Below are 22,440 nucleotides of genomic sequence, written 5' to 3' on the forward strand. Positions count from 1 at the left end.
TCCTAATGAGCTAGTTACATATCTACCTAGCAATCTACCTATCAAACAATCTATCCATCTACCTACCTAAGTAACGATTATCCTATGATGTATCCTAAATGCTATCATATTCAACTATGTATCAAACTATCTACCTACTTAGCAACCCTTCCATCTACCTACCTACCTAATGGTCTCTCTAACGATGTATTCTATGATGTATGATATTTGTATCTATGATATTTCGTATCAAGGAACTAACAACCGACCTACTTTACAATACACCTGCAGTGCACATCTACCTAACCACCTATTTTTTCATCTAACAATCAACCTACCTGTCTACTTAACAATCTATTTACCAACTGATCTGTCTAAATATCTACATACCTGTTGATCCATATATCTCACAATCTATCTATCTAATGACAGATCAAACGATGACCTACCGGCCTATCTACCCAACGAACCATTTACCCAACAATACCATTCCTACCTACCTCACGATCCAGATGTAATGATTTATCAAATGATGTATCCAACAATTAATCATATCTAACAATGTATTCAACTATCTACCTTGCGATATACCGACCTACCTATCTACATAATATTTCATGGAATGCTCCATCTACCTATGTAATGATCTACCTACATGATGATCGATCTACCTTCCTAATGATTTATCTACCTTTCAAACTTTTTATCACCTAAATGGCTGCAGTTTCTTTTTTTTTACACTCAGTGAGACCATTGTGCTTGTGCACCATGTACTGACTAACGACTTGTGTAGCGTTTTGCTAATGACAGTATCTGTAATAGCCCAATACTTGCATGCATGTGGTGCATATTAAGAATGAATGTACTTACCAGTGGAGGCATCATCCCTTTGCTGGACGGCGGGATGACAACCCTCAGGTCCGGCTTGCGGCCTCCCATCCCCATGCTCCCTCCTGTGGGTGGCGGTGACTTGGTGGGCATCACTTTACCCAGTCCGTTGCCACTGGGTGCACCGAGGAGGCCCGGGGAGCCCCTGGGGTTGGCGTAGCCATTCCCTGCAGAGCCAGACACAAAAACAGAGACGCATCGTCAAAAAGTGGCGGGGTGACCGCTAAACTTGTCATCAGTCGACCGAGTGTTTTCAACCCTCTGGGAAGTTTTAATGGCGGTGGATAATCATCCCGAAGTTACAAAAATAAAATGCCCATTTGAAAATTGATGAGCCTTTTGTTTTTAGAGTGAATGATTACATTCAAGCGACTACTTTTCTCGTCTGGAGACACGGGGCAGTTTCTGGCTAAATGTACCGTGACTGCTTCAAAGAAATGGCTAAAAACCATTACGGCCGAATAAAAACAATTAAACGAAAAAGACAACAAACAAGTGCACATTGGACTCTCACTATTGCTCACATCTAAAAAAAAAAAAAAAAACGTTTACCAATGTCTTATTGTTGCTGTTGTGTGGGAGAAAAAAATAATCTCTCAAATTCTTATGTTTAGTTTATCTCAAATGACCCATAATAGTTTAATTAGGAGTTTTTAAGAGTAATCATTTTTTTAATATGTCATATTAAAAGATAGGGATGAAAAATCTCCAAAATATACTTTTGGGATACAAGTTTTTATTTAAATAGAAAAAAAACCTTACTAAGTTAATTTTTTTCTCTTGAAAGTGACAATATTGTCTCTAACCTTCTTATTCACTCTGTGAATGGCTGGGTAGTGTAAATGTCTCTTCAGGAAAAAGCAAGCATAAACATTTCCATAGTTGATTCTTATACTCTCCTTGTTGACTTACAAAAATAAGTATACTACGCTCATGTTAAAGGTTTCTTAGCTAATACATTGTTTATTCTTTAAATGATACGTAACTTAAGGGGCTATAGTAAACTTAAAATCCTAAAGGTGAGAACCACCAGGACAAGTATGTGTGTGTCTGTGTGTAGAGTCAAATTTGGAACAATTTACAAGATGAGATCAAACAATGTCCAACTATTCATGTGTTCAAGTATAAATACAAAAAAACATTACTGGCAGAATACAGAGATGAAGAAAATGATGATTAGTGTATAAAATATCTGACTATTGTTATTATTATAATTATTGATATCTGACCTATGTAGTATGTATATCTGTGTGACTTCGTAATATTAGACACAAGAGGAGCTACCTGTAAAATGTATTTAATAGGGAAGATGAAGGGGTAGGGAAAATCAGCATCTGCTTCTTACTACCCCTTTTCGAACATGTTATGTTAACATTATTTGTGTTGTTGAGTCATTGTTTTTGTCCTGTTTTTATTTTATAATGTTCGAAAAAAAAAGTTTTAATTCATTCAGTCATTTATTCTATGCTTAATATTGGACACCTGCAAAGGAAATCGCATAGGTGTAGAATGCCAGTTTGTTAGTTTGACTGCAATACTTACTTGTTGTCTGTTGTCTTGACTAGTATGCATTACTCAACTTGTATGTACTGTTTACATCATTATCACAATCGACCGATCATGTTGCCGTTCTTTGCGTCCCAGATCCTCGAGAGGGAATATGATTTTTTTGACCTAGGGATTTTCTTTCATATTAAGGGCTGATGAAAGAGCTTTTAGAACAGGTCAGAGCGGCAATAGCTCAGAAGGTAAAGCACTCGTTTTCAAGAGGTCGCAGGTTCGGTTCCCGGCTCCTCCGTGTTATATGGCAAGACACCGAATCCCTAGTCCCCCCGATAAGTTGGTAATTGCCTTGCATGGCTGACGCTGCTATCGGTGAGTTAGTATGTGTATAAGGGAAAGTGTGAAGCACATTGTAAAGTGCTCTGGGAGGTCTTCATTGACTTGAAAAGCGCTATATAATTGCAGACCAGAACAGTTGGAATTACTTATCTGTGGTTTGGGCTTACTCCTGTTATGCTTACAAGTTTAAAATCAATCTTTGTCTTCTCTCCCTATTTTGATTGTCTACTAAACTATACACTTAGAAAACTAGCTTCTGAAATCCAATACACTTCAAAAGTTCACACCACTCAAAAACCCTCCATACTTTAATACTTGAATACAACGGTAAATGTATTTTACAAAAACATGAGAACTTACACTCACACTTGAAATTCCTGGTCCCTGTGTTGACTACAGCGATTACGTTTGGTTTGGATTCAAAACGTCATATCCAGAACAAAGTAATGCCAAGACTATAAAAAAATAACCAAAGAGGAAGAAGTTTCTATGGTGAAATAGGAGATGAAAAGACCCTTTGTCTCTATTCTCCCAGATAGTTACGGGTTTAACATACTGCATCCACACAAAACGTAATAACTGACCAGCATTCTACCTTTGTCCACAATATGACACCTATTTTAGTTAACAAGAGCCGTTTTAACAAAAAGGGTTGGAGTGACGAGGGTGATTGGTGTAGAGGAGGGGGGCTCTTTTGCTTTAGGAGCATAATGGAACAATAGCCGTCCGATAAGGACGGCGTGACAATCCCGACTCAAAACAGTTATGAAGGCAACAATGGTATCTTACATCAGAATCAACAATATGTACACTAGCAGCTGTCAGCTGGGACTTTGATCATGTAACAATTGACAGGCGTGTCTCAACTGGGGGGGATTGGCCATTGGGAATGGACATGGCGTGACCAATGTGGAAAATTGAGTGACACGGCAAAACAATGAGCAGTGCTTTTTGAAAAACTTCACCAGAGTTATTCAACAACAAAAGTCCATGAGTGATACAAGATATGAATCATTTTGGGAGAGGCAGTGAATATGGCAGGGTGTTGCTGTTTTACAGCAGATTGCACAGACTTGTGATGTACAGTATGTATGTGATACATTGCTGGTGATTTATTTCTTTCTCTTTTTCTTTAAGCCATTAGGGCATAAGCGCGATGGTGCTCTATACTACTAGCAACGGGGGTGCTATAGCACATTTCATCCCTTTTTTATTTCTTTTTTGGGTGCATGAGAATAAATGCGTGACGTGTCATCGGTCTGATCGATAATCCTACATTTATGGGGGTGCTTATTATATTTGACGCAGATTCCAGTCAGATGAAAATGCTACAACAACAAAGTCCTAGCAGATTTTTAAAGAGTGGACAGTCGGTAATTCTATATAATAGTCAGTGGTTTCCCTTAACCACTAGGGTAGTAAGGGAACCATTTGCGGTGGGGAGTCTTGGACAGGTACAGCCTGGTTGATCCCATCCCTCTCCAGGCCAACAATTGTTTCCACCCGGTCTCAAACCAAGACCTTTCGCATATTAAGCAAATGTGCTAACCACTGCACTACGGAAACACTTTCCAGTCACTACAGGTCCCTTAAAACAAGGATATATATATATATATATATATATATATATATATATATATATATACATATATATATATTATGGTGTATTTGTAATAATAACCTTGGGTTTTTGTGAATGTCAAAGATCTAACCAACATTTTTTATTTTTATAATGATTCTACATGTTTCAGGCCAGACGGCACGGCGGGGATAGGTGGTTAGCGCGCAGTCCCATGGTGGAGAGGTTCAGGGTTTAAGTCCAGCTACCGTAGCCTCCCTGTGTGGAGTTTGCATGTTCTCCCCGTGCCTGCGTGGGTTTCCCCCCACATTTCCAAACACAGCCATGTCAGGTTAATTGGCCGGTCCAAATTGTCCCTAAGTGTGAATGGGCAAGTGAGTTGTCCGTCTCTGTGTGCCCTGTGACTGGCTGGCAACCAGTTCAGGGTGTCCCCTGCCCACTTCTCAACCCAATGATGGCTGAGATGGGCGTCAGCACCCCTGCGACCCTACTAGGATAAGCCGTGCGTATAATGGATGGATGGATGGATGTTTCAGGCCAGGAGTGTAAAATACATTTTAGCTGGGGCCACATGGTAGAAAAAATATTCTTCTGGGGGCCAGACTAGAAAATGAAATGGCATAAAAAAAAAGTGTCTTAGCTGGGTGGCTCACAGTTAAATTTTGATTCAGGGGTGTATGATATGATTATAAAAAGGTTTTTCTTCAATATTTTGTTTCTTCACTAACATTTAATCTTTAGTAAAAAGCTTCTTCAAACTTTGCAGAGACACACAGGTGCTTTTTTTTAATCATTTTGTTTTGTATCGCTTTACACGGGACTTCTGTGACTTCTATTTAAGTTAAATAACCTGGGTTTCTTTAATGTTCTCTGGTTGATTAATGGTAGTCAGTAGTCAGCTCTGTTGAGTAGCTCCTGGCTTTGGCGACATCCAGTGGAAATATTTAAAACCCGAGGTCATTGTGGCTCACCTTTCTCTTGTGCTTCTCTCAGCATTGTCTAGCAAGCTACACAAAATGATGTGACGGGCCACATTTGGCCTGAGGGCCATGAATTTGACATATGTGTTTTAGGCGGTTGAATATGGATGATGAAGTGTTGGCAGTACAGTTTAATTCCCAAGAAAAATGTTTTTCATGGGTGGGGCCAAATCCACTCTCCAATCCTGGGAGACCTGAAGCGCCTTAAGGCAAGTCAAGTAGGCTGTTACTGTGAAACCTTTAATAACCCGAAGCGATCACTAAGCGGACAATTGTTTTTCACGCCGCCGTGCGCACCTTCGTCATGGAGACAGATGGCCATTGTTTGCATACGGCACAACAACAGCTGAACCCCTTCACCTTCTTTTGTTCGTGCTACAATATTTCAAAATTTCTTTATTATTGTTATTATTGAACCATTTTTTTCCAAACAATTTGGACCAAAATATCTTAAAACTAGGTTGTTGTTGTTTTTGTTTTTTTTTGGTAATTTAGTAAAAACATTTTTTACAGTAAACTTCATCTCATCTCATCAGCCGTACCGCTTAACCTCATTAGGGTCGCGGGGGGGGGGGGGGCTGGAGCCCATCCCAGCCATCTCCGGGCACTGAGCAGGGGACACCCTGAACTGGTTGCCAGCCAATCGCAGGGCACACAGGGACAGACAACTCATTCGCTCATTCACACCTAGGGACAATTTGGACCGGCCAATTCACCTGAAATGCATGTTTTTGGATTGTGGGAGGAAACCGGAGTGCCCGGAGGAAACCCACGACAGGTTCCCATGACATGAACTGTGCCGCACAAGCGCTAACCACTGCGCCGCCGTGCTGCTACAGTAAACTTAAATCTAAAAAAAAAAAAAAAATGGAAATTAAAAAAAATAATATTTATAAAATACAAACTTAAATGTTTTAAATACAAATCAAAAATAAAATATAAAGCCAAAAGCCTCATAGTAAGAAACCTTAAAATTATACAGTTAATATTTGATGACCTCATGTTGCAGTATTGTGTAGTCCAACTAAAAACGGGTACAACAAAGCACAATGAAGAATACAAATTACAAATTCCTTTTGCCAAGCCTTTCACAAAAATTTTGTTTTTGGTAGTAAATAGCAGCAACCTGGTGGAAAATCCTGTCAGCCCCTTATTGGTTTTTAAAAAAAAACATGTATTTTTGTTATTTAAATCAATATTGTTTTAGGAGGTCACTAAATAATACATACTGTACCTATAAGGGCTGTGTTTAGTAAAATAAAAACACAGATGAATTAATTTTCTTTTTTTTTAAATATATTCATATGATACATGAGATTGTTCATATATGGAGATTTTTGGTCTGGTCCTCCACAAACTCCAAACTGGCATAGCCATCACTAAACTTATCCTCGGAAAACTTCACAAGGCAACAAATTTTATGTACTTTTTGCTCTTTATTTAAAAGGGTATCGTTTTGTTTTGAAAGATTAAATTTTTTAACCACTTGGATGCACTAAATATTAGACATTGTCGCTTGAAAATGAAACACTGATGAAAATAAAAACAAACAAAAATGATATGCTGGCTAAAGTAATCAGCCGTTTAATTACCGTAAAAATATTTAAATCAATGTAAGTAAATCTATAGCAGATTACACTGTAACCTTATTTTTCCATTACAGGCTAAAATATTATTCTAACAAACAAGAGAGTCCATTTCAGCGCCAGGCGAGATGAGTGGCAGGTAAAGCATTAAAAGCCCACCTGCCACCGGCCCTCACACAGCACATAACAGCCATGACAAGCTGTCCGGTCATTGTGTACTAAGGACTTAGAGGGATATCATGGCCCAAATACCTCCGAGGTTATGCTGCTCTGGCCATCTTATGGGCCCTAGCCAACCTTACTGTATAAGGCCTGTGATGGTAGAAGCACCTGATAACAAATGGACAGAAGCACTAAGGTAGGAGAGGGTTTAAAACAAATACTGCATTTAAAACATATTACAAGAAAGTCCGAAAATGCAGCATTGTACATGCAGTGACTACAACGCCGTGCAAAAAGGCCTTCCAAATCCCTGTGCTATTTGCCTTGAACCAATCACAGATGGGTAACATAAGCATCCAGCTCAAGTGCTAAGCGGGAGGTCCAGTGGGCAGAACTACACAGAGCGTGTAAATCTCTTTGGGAAGGACTTACCCGCTGGGCCGGAGCCCACGCCGCTTGGCACTAAGAGCTCTGCGCTATCAAGTAGGCCACCTAACGAGATGCATAGAGTGATATGATTAACCATCTGCACCGATTGTGCACAGCAAAATGAAAAGAGTGGGGAAAACATGAGCAGTGTATGGGTTGAGGGTTCTGGATTTGACATGAACATCATCAAGCTTGCTCCTATCGTGCCAATTTTTGCTTTGGAGAGCTCACGGTAAATATATATATATATATATATATATATATATATATAAATATATACACACACACACAATCGTATGCATACATTTGGGCACCCTTGTTGTTTTATGGATTTGAATACCTTTAGCACTTATTATTGGAACACAAAATTTGTTTGGTAAGCTCATTGACCCTTGACCTACATACACAGGTGAAGCCAATCATGAGAAAGGGTATTTAAGGCGGCCAGTTGCAAGTTGTTCTCCTCTTTTCATCTTCTCTGAAGAGTGGCAACACGGGAGCCTCAGAACAACTGTCAAATGACCTGAAAACAAAGATTGTTCAACATCATGGTTTAGGGGAAGGATACAAAAAGCTAGCTCAGAGATTTCAGCTGTCAATTTCCACTGTGAAGATTGTAGTGAGGAAATGGAAGTTTACAGGCACAGTTCTAGTTAAGGCCCGGAGTGGCAGGTCATGAAAAATCTCATAAGCAGAGGCGAAGGATGGTGGGAACAGTCAAACTCAACTCACAGACCACCTCCAAAGACCAACATCTTGATCTTGCTGCAAATGGTGTCAGAGCGCATCGTTCAACTATTCAATGCACTTTGCACAAGGAAATGCTGTATGGGAAAGTAATGCGGCAGAAGCCTTTTCTGCGCACATGCCACAAACACAGTCGCTTGAGGTACATTTAGACAAGCCAGCTTCATTTTAGAATAAGGTTTTCATTTTACTTCTGAAAAGTGATGAGTCCCGGGGACTCGGATGCTCAAAAATCTATGGGTCCCAACAGAGATCTATGGGTCCCCAAAATTTAGAGTTATCGAGGTTGAAATTGTAAATCGGTGACAAATATATAATACAAATCTATATATTCATTCAGTTTTAATCATCAAATTATGAATTCATTTTCTGCATCAAATTATTGTTGGTAATATACAGATTAAAGGGATAACCAAAAACCAGTTTTTTTTTTTTTAGTTTTCTCCCTTCATACTTCCTTTTTTTCTTAACTTCTTTATACAACATGATAATTCGTAATATAATACATCAAAGCAAGTGAACATTTGAGAGCCGAATAAGTTGAGCCGAAAAAGCCGGTTCTCTAAAAAGAGACGGACTTTTCACCACACAACTCGAGATCGGCGTGCAGACGAAAACTCGAACCGCGGGACCAAAACAACATCTGCCGGATCTGCCTGACAAAAAGTTTGGAGTGCGGTAAATCTTTGTTTAAAAAAAATGTAATCGGGTGATAATGACAATTTTGTGTCAAAAAAGTTGCGACCCGGGGACGCACGTTGATTTGAGACTATGTGTCCCCAGCAAAAATGATGCGTCTAGGACGCAGGGACGCGGGTAAACGAGAACACTGACTGTGGACTGATGAATCTAAAATTTAGTTATTTGGACATAACAAGGGGCGGTATGGAGGGCGGAAGAAGAACACCACATTCCAAGACAAACACTTGCTTCCACAGTAAAATGTGGTGGTGGTTCCATCATGCTGTTGTCAAAGTTGAAGGTCGCATGGATTCCAGTCAGTATCAGCAGATTCTTGCGAACAATGAGCTTTTACTTCTATAGAAACTCTAAATATATTACCAGGTCTTTTTTCATATCAAGCCAATAACTGACATCATAATTTGCCGTTAACTATCTTGCATCCCTACAAATAAGGCATTTAATTTACCAGACTACAAATATAACAATCATTTATTTCACAGTAAAATAAATTAAGCTTTGTGTTTTAAAAAGGAATCAATATGGAGTTGAAGATATTTTCCACCTCCAAAAAGACGTTTAAATAACCACTAATAATACTGACATACAAATGAAAAAAAAAAACTCATGAAATTGACCTATAGAAAAGGGCCGCATTCTACCAAAATAAAGCATTCATAAGGGCCGCTCTTAAAAATTTTATTAAGCGGGAGAGGCTTTATCCGAGAGAGTCCAACAAAAATCAAAGTGCGGCGAATCAACCGTCACGCAAGTGTTTCTCTTGAAAGAGCCCCAAACTAAAAGGTTTGAGGCCGGCCAGAGTGGAAAAAAAAACAAGCCAACTGGAAGGACAAGGTGTCAGAAAGTGATGCTATGAAGTCACGTCGGAACGAGGCATTTCACGCCTTGCTGCATGTACTCGTGTCATATGCAGAGTAGCCAAAGCCATCTGGACCCTCAAGATCACAGAAATCATAGCGAAAGCCCTTTGGTTTTTATGCAACACTCTACTGTAAAGATTATAAAAAAATGTCAAGAGGCAGAAAGATATAAAGCAGGCATGGTGTTTTGGGAGGAACATCTTACTTTTAATTCCTGATTCATTTGGAGTTTTTGCATATCAGCAGCACCACTATAAAGTAGAAAAAACACATTTACATTTGCAAGACTTGCTTACAGTCATCTGTTCTTCTACTTTACTACAATTTATATATTTGAGACGCCATAGATACGGCATTAACCCTTTCTGAGGTGCGTATTGCAAAGTAAAAATGCAATATAGTGGGAGATAGAAGTCCATGGTAATATGTAGCTAATGGGTCTTGAACAACCGGTGCCCCAGATAAAAACAGTAAAATGACAAGACAGTATATAGTAAGTACTACTTATGTGTTACATATGTGTATATGATGTAATGACATTATAAATAAATATATGTGTAGAAAACTTAAATAATGACTGCAAGTACTTCTAACATTGAGTAATCAGAGTTGGAATGCACGGAAAAATTTTTTTTATTCTAACCTGATTTTTTTTCAAATCAAGTTCCTGCAAGTGTGTGGCACAGACATCCTAGACAACAGGTAAGATAATAGCTTGAAGCCTTACCTAGTACCTTGTCAAATTTGATCAGTATCTTAAAAACTGAACATAGTATATTTTACGCATTTTGCTAATGGTAGGTCTTAGCGTTTCTAAAAGTGGCCATTTGGAGACGTCCTGTTCAGGGCCCTAAAAACTTTAGTTTTCGCATTTATGTATTGTACTTTTTCCAGTTTTTAGACATTATGAGAGAGTAGTAAATGTAATTGGTCAAAGATTTTTAAAGCCAAATTGGTCATGGTTTTGTTTTTCCAATACAGGCCCTCATAGATTGTCATAGGCTAAGGACTGTGAAAAAAAGCTTGTATTTGGCCAAGAGTGGTGTCATTCAAAAACTCAGGGGCTAATCAGAGTTTTGAAAATAATGTGATGACTTTTATTTTTAAGGGGATTAATGGAACCAAACAGACGGATCACAACAAAAATCGGCTAACAATGCTTTTAGGTGGATTTTTTTTTTTATCTGACGGCATTGAAGGATTTTTTATTTTATTTAACTGACTAAAAGGGATTTAATATAATACAAATTAAATTTTGTCGAATGCAGTGGGGATTTTTCACAGAAGGCTGAAGGTCGCGCCGTTCGAAGTGTAGAGTGTTTTGGCTGGGGAATTTTGATAGCGGGGCGCTGACAAGGGAATTAGGCCTTGTTTTTGGCATTTCTTTGAGCTGATAAGTTTTCTTGTTGTGAGCCCTCTAGACGTGGCGACGTCGTTCGGCGAGGAGGAGGCGGCGCGTCCATGGGGGGAGGACTTCCTGGCCTGCCCAGGAGGAGGTGACGTTGGCACCTGGCCCGCCCCATGGGAGGGGCCGATGCCCCGACGTATCAAAAGGATGGAACACGGAACAGAGAGACATGAGACAGGATCGGTGAACGAGAGATGAGAGGCTCGACAAGACTAATTAGACTAATTCGATAAAAATTTGGCAAAATTTGATGCAATTCACTTAATAATAAATTAAGAAAATAAATCTGCCCCCGTGTGCAAAGCCTGTCTCTTGTCAATATGTTTCCCTAAATTAAGAAAACGAGCATGCATTTGTTAGGAGGATTAAGTTTGTGTTTGTTTAATGGAGTCAGATAACTAATCCGAACAATTTGGTAAACGCTAAATTTATAATATAGTTTAATTCCTAACAAAATATGCATTTTGCAAGGTTGGATTCACTGGACTTTTCGTGATTGTGGAATATTACAAGACTTTTGGGTGACCTATTCTATTTTTATAGTTTTCTGGTATCTTGTTTCAGACTGATCATGTTGTTCCTGTGATGAGTACATATCTCGAGTCCCAAGAGTTTTAGCTTTCCAATGTGGTATGAAGAATTTCAGTGACTTGTGACATCGTGAAAAGACAGTAATACTGATTCTAAGACGGCCCGTCGTTAGAATTGAGGAGCCACTGTTGATCTCAAGTGAAATAAATGTACTTTCCATTTTTTGTTTTTTTGTTTTGTGAAGCGTAATGTGTTGGCTACTTTATGTTTTATAAAGTATGTTCTTTACCTGGACCTGAAAATTTCTGAAATGTCTGAAAAAAATCTGAAAATACCTTAGCAATAGTGTCAACATAGAGCTCCCACCTGAAGCCTCATTCGCCACGTTTTTGATTGTAATGCAATGACAAGCCGCTAACCTGCACTGGCTGGCCTCTGAGGGGCTCCACTGGATCCCACATTCCTATGCAAGGAGACCTGCGGAGCAGAAAGCATCCCGCCGCCACCAAGAGATGCTGCAGCCGCCGCTAAGCTCTGTCCGCCCAGAGTGACGCCCGTTGGCTGGTACATGGGATTGGGGTTGGACACGGGCACGGCCACATGCATGGAGAAGTTCTGCTGAGGCAACGCTGTGGGCTGTCGGATGGACACATATAACAAGATGATTACACACAAACATAAAATATCGATTGGACAAGAAAGGGTTTTATGATATATCAAAACATTTTGTGCAAAAAATAGTTGAAGTCAAAACAAAAGGATTTCCTAGCAGTGTAAAGTTGTATGGCCCCCTACTTGTCTAAAATATATTTTAATATTTACAGAATAATGGTTAATTAGCAATTTTCACCTGTTTTTTAAAGACAGCCATTTTGAGTTGGTGTCAAGGGATGATGACGTCGATTTTACCCGGGCTTCAATTACCATATTTATTCATGTATAACGCGCACTTGTTTTGAACCACGTACACCTATTGTTAGATCACATATTCTTACCTCAAAGTTTGTGGTTGGATGAAACGTGAATCGAACCTGGGATGCTTGGGTTAGAACATCAAATTCTAACCACTGGACCACAAGTAGATTAGATGACATATGAAAAGGCAGTATATTTTATCTCATTAAAGTATTCAGAGACTGATTTTAAATATGTAATACTTTCCACATGCTACAATGACAATAAAACCTATTCTTTTCTTCTATTCTAAGCCTTATAACTGACATTGTAGGTGACAAATTTATTTCCATTGTAGCATGTGAAATGCACAACAAAATTAACATTTGTCTCTGGCACCGGGACTTAAGATAAAAAAATGAAACCCAATGCCTTTTTGTCTATTATCAATACCACTGATGGTCCAGTGGTTATAGTTTGGCACTCTCAACCCCGCAACCCAGGATCAGATCAAGTTGCAACCAATGTTTTGCAAAAATACTGGCACCTATTGAATAAAGCACATCCAAGTTAAAATGGAGGTGAACTGTGATTGGTCATTAGCTGGACCGTTCTACACCAACTTTTAAAACGGTTACCTCCTGTGGATTTTGCTTTTCAAAACCATCTTTAAACATATGAATCAAAACGGTGGGTTTAAACTACTGGGGGGCCATAAAACATAGTATTGTGCGGATATCCTTTAGGTAGACTTCCACTTTAAAATGCACTTAACGTTTAAATCTTGAGTAGACAATTATACATTAACATTATTTGTTTCATTGGATTAAATGTACCCATTAAAAGTACATGAAATTAGTCTTATTCCAGCTCATAACAGGGCCACAAGATACTGATACCGTGGACCCTGAAATTAATTTCTGGGTAAATTAAATATGTTAAAATGAAATAGTAATAATACTCTGCATTGCTTAAAAAAATCCGTTTCACTCAACTGTCGGCTCTATAATACATAGACATTAACAGACACAACAACATGCATTCTGGTGATCAGCACGGCAGGTGCGTGTTTTGCCTTTTGAAGCATCCGTGTGGGTGTTTGTGAACAAAGCAAAGACGTAAAGAAGTATGGTGATACGTTTAGTGTCCACGTGCTGAGTGCAAGGCAGCAACGATTGTGTGTATAGTATGAGTATTACAATATTTTACAGCATTTTCATCCAGTAGGTCAGTTGGCACGTTGCGGTGAATTTTGTTAAAGGCAAATTGGTGCGTCGGGAACAACGGAAGTAGAGGCGTATGTGATAAGATCACACAAAATCACTATCAGTTGAACAAAATGTTGAATAAAAACTCTTTGAAAGCTAATTTTCAACCCTCTTGTTAAGTTTTTTTGTTTCTTCGTTACCAAAATAATTAGTAAATAGCCATTATACATACATAGACTTGGGTGCTAAATATATAAGAAAGCACCGGAAATAGAATGTTAACGTTTGGCAGCTGATTTTTAACTCTCTTATTATGTTTCATTGTCAGCCCAGTAATTAATAAGTAAATGATAAATTATATTAGTGTAAAATATAGGTGTTAAATATAAAAACACCAGAGATCCAATGTGTTTTACAAAGTATATAATGCAAAGGATAGTACTGCATGTATCTACTAGAGCTAGTCAAGTTAAGATTTACCTCCAAAAAAATTAAGTATCTTCAACAGTTGCACAACTTTGTTTTGGTTCAAAAATACTCCAAATTGTCTTCGGACCATAAAAACTTTGAAAACATTTTGACTACAAAACGACATTTGCTAGCTTGGTAATTACTTTAAAAATGTCCCTCTCTTTTAGATACACTGTAGACGTCATTCTCGGCAGGTTAAATACAATTCGAATATTATACAACCATCGAAGTTGCCACTAACCATGTAAGCTAGGTGGAAAAGAGTTGTTTAAATGTTTTAAGAGTTTGAATAAATAAGTATTAGCAACACACTCGCTGCAAACCCCTCAAAAATGTTTTTTTTTATGTTTATACTAGTCTATGGCAGCCTAGCTAAAAAGGACCTTTGACTCTTAAAACCATAAATGGGATCCTAGCTAAAAAAAATGATCTCTCGTGTCTATTGCGTAGTAGTTTATGGCCACCATGAAAGAATAGATTTTTGACGTCTACAGATGTCGATAGTAGAGAATTAATTAATAGAAGTAACAAAACAAGAGGGTTTTGTTATTTAATTATACAGCACTATTTGAGGTGATGAGAACAGTTTGTGTGCAGCTAAGAATAGAATTCTGAGATATATTTAAACATAATGTGATCTTATCAATGGCCTGCCTGCAGCAAAAACAAAATATAATAATCCACAAGTAAAGGAACTATTCATAATAGACGGCAGTTTTTTGGAGAGAATGTGGCCGGGTTAACGAAAAGAGAAAAAAAAAACGTTAAATCAAAAATTAGTAGCGAAAAATTGTTGTGGCACACAAAGCCAAGCAAAACTAAAAAAAAAAAAACGTTTTTTCTTTAACAGTACTTACGATTTTATGATTTCTCATCATATTATCAAACTCCTCATTAATTTTTTTATATTTTTCTTCCGTGTGAGGAGTGAGGACATATGAGGCATCGGGGTCCGGGCTATCGCAACCACGGTGTTCTTTCTTGTTTAGCGCCTGTAGTGAACATCGACATAGAGACAAACCATCAACACAAAACAGCAGGGGACAGGAGGAAGTACTTACACCGCAGCGCTTGTACATTAAATCGCTCTCTTCGCTTAGTTTTCCGAAATGGTCGTCGGTGAGGGGGCTGTGCCCGAAACAGTCATCTGGATCGGGGCTAGCACAGTCATTATGGCCTTTGTTTCTTAATTTCTGAAAGGAAATTAAGCACAATTGGGAAATAAAAACAACGGCGTGCAAGTCACCTCTCTTGGTCTGCTGGAACAACAGAGTGAACAGTGTGTCTTAAAGGAAGACTTTATGTCGTTTTAACTCAAACTGATTCCTCCAAAAGACATCGTCCCAAGGCCTGGAACAAGTACTGGCCTAAAATAGAGCTAACAGTTTGGCTGAAAGCTGGTTGCAACTGTACTTTTCCTGAGGGTTGTCAAATAAAACTGAAAATAAGGTACTTTCAGGCTAATTCTGGCTTATTTTTAACAATTTTTCATGTTTGTTGTTACAATGCTTGCACTGTCCAATTATGAGTAAACCAAACAAAGAATAACCTTTAGTTATTTTTAACAAAGAACACTGACAGTTTATTGTAAATTGCTTTTTGACTGAAACTAATATTGGCCTAATATTGGCCTTAAGCATCCAGGAAGTTACCTTCTGCTGCAGTGGTCAACAGAGCTGTGAGTTACATTTTTTGTTACTGATGAGCAAAGTGGTAACCAGTTTGATATGCATTTTAAAAATAACAACAGTAACAATAGTCTTATTACTGTGTTGTTACAATAGTATTGTGTTATTACCAGGCCTTCTACAAGGGCACTGAGCTATTAACATGAATGTATTATGGGCAAAAATAATTTTGGAAGAATTAATCATGTATTTAAGGAGAAACATTTGCCATGCTAGCATGCCCGCGGGTACTATGTTGATGACCTGTGCTTTAGTGGAAACATTTGGGAAATAAAGTGATCAGAATCGGTGTGGGTTAGCCAAACTGCAGTATTTTTTTTAAGGTCTATAGATCATGTAAATAATGTATTAATAAAAATAAAACTAATGGTTTCTCAATGCTCACAAACTCAAAGTCTCACAGGACACAATACCTCAAATTATTCATAAAGCATTTTGAGTGGTGCATTATTTTTTTAGGAACTCTTTATTAATAACCTCTTTGACAGAAAACAATTCATAGTTACTTGTGGGCAATTCGTGAAGTACTTTTTTAAACCAAACTTTCAGTAAAAATAATGTGAATAACGCTTTCCAGAGCCCCAAATATACTTTCCCTCTTCATTTCATTTATCCCATTCCAGCCCCTTTGACCCATTCTTGTTTTCTCCTTTTCTCTGAATTTGGGATTAGAGCTTTCATACATTTCCCTTATCAGAAGAGCAAGCCCTCTAAGTTTAAGAGTTTCTATAAAGCAGTCATAGTGCTTAGATTTCTTTGCGAGTGAGGTCACGCTTCAACTTCATGTAACATCATTATTGGGTGCTGTTAAGAAGGAAAACAAATCATTGTAATTTGTGGGAATGAAAATCAAGTACAGTACAGTGGTACCTCTTTATACGATAACTTAGAAACATGAGGACCTCGATATACGTGTTTTTTTTTTTTTTTGCAAAAATATTTCTCGCTTTTTGTAGGTTATTCCAGTTCATGAGCAGTCCCATTGGCTACCACTAGAGATTGCTCGTGAATGCTTACAGCCAACATTACCACAATACTGGCAATCTACGTTGAGGTTGTTGTCAGCTAGTAGGGGCAGAGACAATCTGGATTAAAGCCGAATTGGGCAAGACGAGATCAGTCTCTTTTCGTTTTTTAGCCCCGTACAAAAAAAAGAAAAGAATTATATGGAGTAAACAATGTGAAATGATCAAAAAACTTGGGGAAAACGTATGAGGTATACGATCTCCGTGACGCATCCTTGCCCCCCCCGCAGCACACACAAATATACGTAAACTTGCATATTATTACATTAATCTTATTCATCCCACTATTTTTTTAGGTTTAATTATTATTTGAATGTTTTTTCCTTGCCCTCATGTAGGTTTCAGCTCAGTGGATTGGTGTAATGGTAGTCTGTACCCTTTACAGTCCTTTTGAGACTTCTTGTGAACAGGGCTATACAGGAGCGGACTAATTCGTTTTTACTTATCTTATATCTTAAAAAATATGCATTTTACATGATCCTGGAAAGATGAGAAGAGGTCCCACTGTACTGTACTAAATTGTGCTTGCAATGAAAGCAAAGCACTTTTACAAAGGAAGAAAAATACAAAAAACAAGCCACGTGCTGCACTGCTCCTCATTACCGCTGTGAATAGCGGCGCTAACAAGGCAGGCTGACAGCCTGTGACAGCTTGTGATATGGCGGCGTCCGCACATCAAAACATGATTTATGGCCGCCTCTCAAGGCTTCTCTATCGGGCGGCTGCAGGCCAGGAAGACGGAGCCTCTCGCGCCTAGACGGGCATCCGAGAGGCGGGTTCAGGGGGGATGCAAGGATGTAGGCCTAGCGCAGTTACAGGAAGGTCACAGACTCCTCCACATATCAGGGTCACGGCAAGACCACCCCTACACACACTAATGAGACCTCACGCTCGGCTTCTTGTCTTTGTCGAAATGATGAAACCGGAGTGAGAGTGTGTGAGAAACAAGCAGGCAGTATAGAAAAGAGTGATGTTTTGGTTGAGAGTTTGGTGTGAGATTATACAGAAAGAACGTCAGAACCCTCGATGGAAATGTGACAACATCCCTCATCTGCACATGCCGAGCGCCTAACCTCCTAGCACTCACCAAAAACTCCCTTTTATGATCATTCTGAAAATTCCTGAGGCTCATTTGATGAGAGTCCTGCAAAATATTGAATACAGATTTCACGGAAACTCTTGCAGCTCTTTCTCGTTTACTGCATGAAAAAAATATCACTTGGCTTTATATATCAATGCATTTTGAAAAAAAACATGGCTCACAATCTGCAAAATCCAGCATAACATTACAGAACGCCACCAACTCAGGCCAGAACATGTTCAACCCAAATTCCACATTGTACGAAATAATCTACAGATTAAATTAATTGAAAAAAATCTGTTATGCGCCAAAGACTGCTCCGTGCCAAACACAACTGTCGAACCGCCATATGCCGAGGGAACACTGTAATTACTGAAATTTCTAAAACTGTCAATAAAAATCCAATCCCTGCCCTAAAAACAAGCATCAAACCCTCATTGGGGTGCAGTATTGTTCGATGATGGGGTATTTTTCAGTTCAACTTTGGATTCAACCAATTGTAAGACACCAATTTGAGGTCTAGTGAACACAAGAAATACTGCAGATTGGTTAGCCTTGAATGTTTCAAATCACACCCAGGTTTTCATAACTAGCATTTTCACAATAAGAGCGAGATACAGCTGGGCCGCATAATGACTGGGTCTGACTGAACCACACTGGTACTCAGACCACTGTGGTACAGAGCGGTGACATTCCTCTGGTCCTGAGACAACGCCTCACTGCTTCATTTCCTGTTTACCAAGCAAACGGTCTTTATAGTCAGCCCTCCTCTAAAGGCCTGTGTGTTTTTCTAGCCCTCCACTAGGCGCGTTCTTTTCTCGTCAGCCAAAAATTCTGATGTGAACCTGAGCATTCGAAACGCTATCCTTCTCAATATGGGAATATCTACGTTGTGTTAGACCGGGCGGCTCTTTCGCAACGCATGCCCACACACCTGGGCCTTGTAAGGAGGGCTAAACAGCAGAGGAACAAGATACAAGGACAAGTAGTTGCGCTCAGATGTTCGACATCAATCACAGCAATGCGCATTAGCTTTAAAAGGCTATATAAAACTGTGAATCAAAGTTCTGCATATGCAAGACAGCTGCTGTGCATTAGTTCATCAATAAAATGGTTTCAGTTAACCCCGCTGAGGCATCCTCAAGGATGTAATTGACTAGAAGTTGTAGGAACGGCTGAGGCTGTTGGGTGAAGCATGAAAATCTTTTGCACTATGAATTAGCATGTTGGGTGAGCACCCACAGTTTCAAGCACAGTAGACCCTGTGTATATGGCGTCACTGCTTTAGGACATTTTCACTTCACCGGGTTATTAAGTTGTTTTTTCGCCCCCTCGTTACAGCATTAAGCATGCCAAAAAGCATAAAAAAATTCAAACTTTTCCGTTTTGTGTGTATGACTGTTCGGGTTACATCCCGGCTGTCTACTATGAGTCGACGTCTTATGAAATGCTTGTCTACTATTGGTTGGCGTCATAGCATCGTGAAAGCAATGAATGCAGATACGACATAGGTTGAACCACTTCCCACAACGTCTTTCTTTCTCTTCCTTAAATTCACAATCTTGTGTGCTTCGTAAAGTCTTTGCAAGTTTGTGTGATACAATACAGTATTTTTTGTACTGTACTTATTTGTTATGGTCCCAAGCTTAACGGGGTACCAAAAACATGATAATAATAATAATAATAATAATAACTTCCTTTGTATTGTCATTCTTTGTAACAATGTACACAGAACGAAATGTCGATACATCTGACCCGTTGTAGCGAGTCGATGCAGCCGCAGCCAGAGGGCGCCACCATTATACCAATTAGGTATGTCTCGGTCGAGGCGCGAACCAGCGACCTCCCAGTCTCAAAGCGGGCACACTACCATCTAGGCTACTGAGCCATTGAAACAAAGTTTGTGATGATAAATGAAAGCACACAGATCACTACCCTTGCTTAGTTGCATGGCCATGACCGATAAGAAATTTTGGAATACTTTTAAAATTAAGGATATGTAAGTATGTATGTTTAGGACAAAATTGCTGATTAGATATATCTTTTGTTTAAAAAGTGGACTTTTACAATGAGCCAAAATGGAATAATGAGTATACCATTATTTCTAATGGAAAAGAAATTCAGACCTCGATCACCAACCAGGAACGGATGAAGCTGAAAAGCTGCGGCACCACTGTATTTATAAATCAGATGTTGTAGCTATCCATCTATATTGCTTTTGGTATGTTCTAAGGAGGAAACTAATAGCAATATGATGATATCATGAAATCATGGTATTAAATTTGTAATAATATTTTGTCATCACGCTACAACATTAAAAGCAGCAGGTATTTTTGCGTTACGAGGGTGGAGAACAAGACAAGCTTCCAGCAATATTTACATAATGATCATAACAAAAGTTCATACTTTGGTAATTATTGTGCCGTATCATTTTATATTTGGAAATATATGGCGTGGGAAAAAACATTTAATTTTAATCACCATATTCAGAAACAGAAAACAAAAATGCGATGGGATTATTTTCAAAATCATGCAGCCGTACTTTGTGATATTTCTGGAAAGCTATAACCTACGTTGTGGAACAAATTAAGCTTGTAAGTCAAGGTACAAGTAAAACGCAATATTTTTTGTTCATATGCAAGCACAATTATTTTTACCTTGGCGGAGGTCTGCAAACCAGTGATAGCTGCTTTATTTCTGTGCGTGTTGCAAGCATGTTCTTATCGACAGGCTGATGTTACATAGCCTTTAACCCAGCAGAGCCAGGAATTGGCCTCGGGTAGCAGGCCTCGCAAAGGTAGCATGCTAATCCTCATGACATCACCATTGTGTCCGGGTGGTTCCGTCTAATGGGCTTATCAAAGAGCTCCTTTGAATGCGGAGGCACTCGGAAATCAGCCGCTCGGGAGGCAGCTGATAGGAGACTTTTATCTTGCCAAGGAACATTGCCGCGCTTATATAACACCTTAAGAGACTTTCACTTGAACAGTGTTCCGAATTCCCCTCACAGCCTTGCTGTCGTTACTTTAGGGAAATTAAAAATTAAATAAAAAAACAGCTTTTATTTTTTTAAGTCGCTGGTCTTCAGGGCAAAGCATATCAAGGCCAACCTCACATTTTTGTTGCTGTTACACAACAACAACAAAATTGCTAGACTATCTCTTGGATCTTGTGGTGCTTACGCATGACCAAGTGGAGAGATATCAAGATATGATGCAGGAGTCCTTTCTTTTTGGCCTGTGCTATTGTCTTGATAAATGAGCTTTAAAAGTTCTGAACTTGAGGTACTGACTTTCCAAATATGTTCAATGCACATTCCAAAATTCCAATAAAATCTTCTTTAAAAAGTAGTTTTTTTACCTTGCATGAAGAAACCCTTGGTGGATCGAGGCTCCAAGAAGGGTGATCTGCCATTGTAGCGGAAATAACTAACAGCTCTGTTTAACAAACACGATATTCAACAGAGATATTAGACTAACTAGTAAAACACCTATCAAGCTAAAAACCTGGATAACCGGGAATCGGAACTTAGTGGAGCTATACAGAATTTAGATGTTTTTTTTTTACTTCCGGCTCTCATGCCCTGTCTCATTTATTAATTGCAAGTGCTAGTATTTCTTAGAGACACTCTTGAATAAACTATTTTTCATCTTTCTTGGGGTTTGGGTTGGCATTTGTACTCTACTTGAAGAAGGGCCCTTTGAATTAAATTGGACATTGGTGACCCCTTAACGTTCTCGTGCAATTCGCCTTTTCCCAAAACTGAAATAAATCACTGCAAGTGCTACTAATTTTGAGTAATCTGAGTTGGAACACACAGAAATATAAGGTTTTTATTCTTGTAATTACATGCCTACAGATGAGTGTAACATGGGCATCTTAGCTGGAAAACAGGCGAGAGAATAGTTTAAAGCCTTACCTGGTACTATTTCCAATTTGAACACAATCTGGAAAACTATACATTGTATTTTACACATTTTTCTAGGGGTATGTGTTTAGGCGTTTCCAAAAGTGGCTATTTGGAGACTACCACTTTACTACACAAGAATGTTTGCAAATTTGTATTTTACTTTGGCCATTTTTTAGACATTGTGAAAGAGTTGAAAATGTTTGACTTTTCTTTGCAGAAGTCAAATCAAAGATTGTGCACATTTGCGTTTAATAATGGTGTATTAAAGAAATAATAATCGCATTACGCATGCTATTTTTGGCTCAGAAAATGGAATAAAATTATGTTTATATTTTCATTGGCTAACCAATGTGTCAATCATCATCCGTGAAGGCTAATGCTGACTGTGGACCATGAAAAAAGCCTGCTATTGGCCGAGAGATGTGTCAATTGAAAGAGGAGATGGTAACTACCATACTGGTAATATTTGG

At 38.7% G+C, this 22,440-nt stretch overlaps 1 protein-coding gene and 1 non-coding gene across 5 annotated transcripts in view; both read right to left on the minus strand.

Annotated features, from left to right (window-relative positions):
* The window catches only part of mef2aa (myocyte enhancer factor 2aa), a 92,703-nt gene that overhangs the window by 12,850 nt on the left and 57,413 nt on the right, over window positions 1-22,440 (minus strand). For 2 of the 4 annotated variants that reach the window (XM_088340556.1, XM_088340557.1), the window contains 4 exons: window positions 15,328-15,459; window positions 15,124-15,258; window positions 12,113-12,329; window positions 850-1,034 (listed from right to left, as the gene is read on the minus strand). In XM_088340556.1, the coding sequence (XP_088196682.1) occupies window positions 850-1,034; window positions 12,113-12,329; window positions 15,124-15,258; window positions 15,328-15,459 (669 nt within the window). The remainder of the gene's footprint in view (window positions 1-849; window positions 1,035-12,112; window positions 12,330-15,123; window positions 15,259-15,327; window positions 15,460-22,440) is intronic. The other 2 variants (XM_088340558.1, XM_088340559.1) reach the window with 2 other exon arrangements.
* trnai-aau (transfer RNA isoleucine (anticodon AAU)) lies at window positions 4,204-4,275 on the minus strand. Its single transcript has one exon. It is a non-coding gene; the product is annotated as a tRNA-Ile (tRNA).

This window comes from Urocampus carinirostris, chromosome 7, assembly GCF_059441175.1.
Source record: "Urocampus carinirostris isolate Australia breed hairy pipefish chromosome 7, RoL_Ucar_1.0, whole genome shotgun sequence".
NCBI classification, from domain to species: domain Eukaryota; kingdom Metazoa; phylum Chordata; class Actinopteri; order Syngnathiformes; family Syngnathidae; genus Urocampus; species Urocampus carinirostris.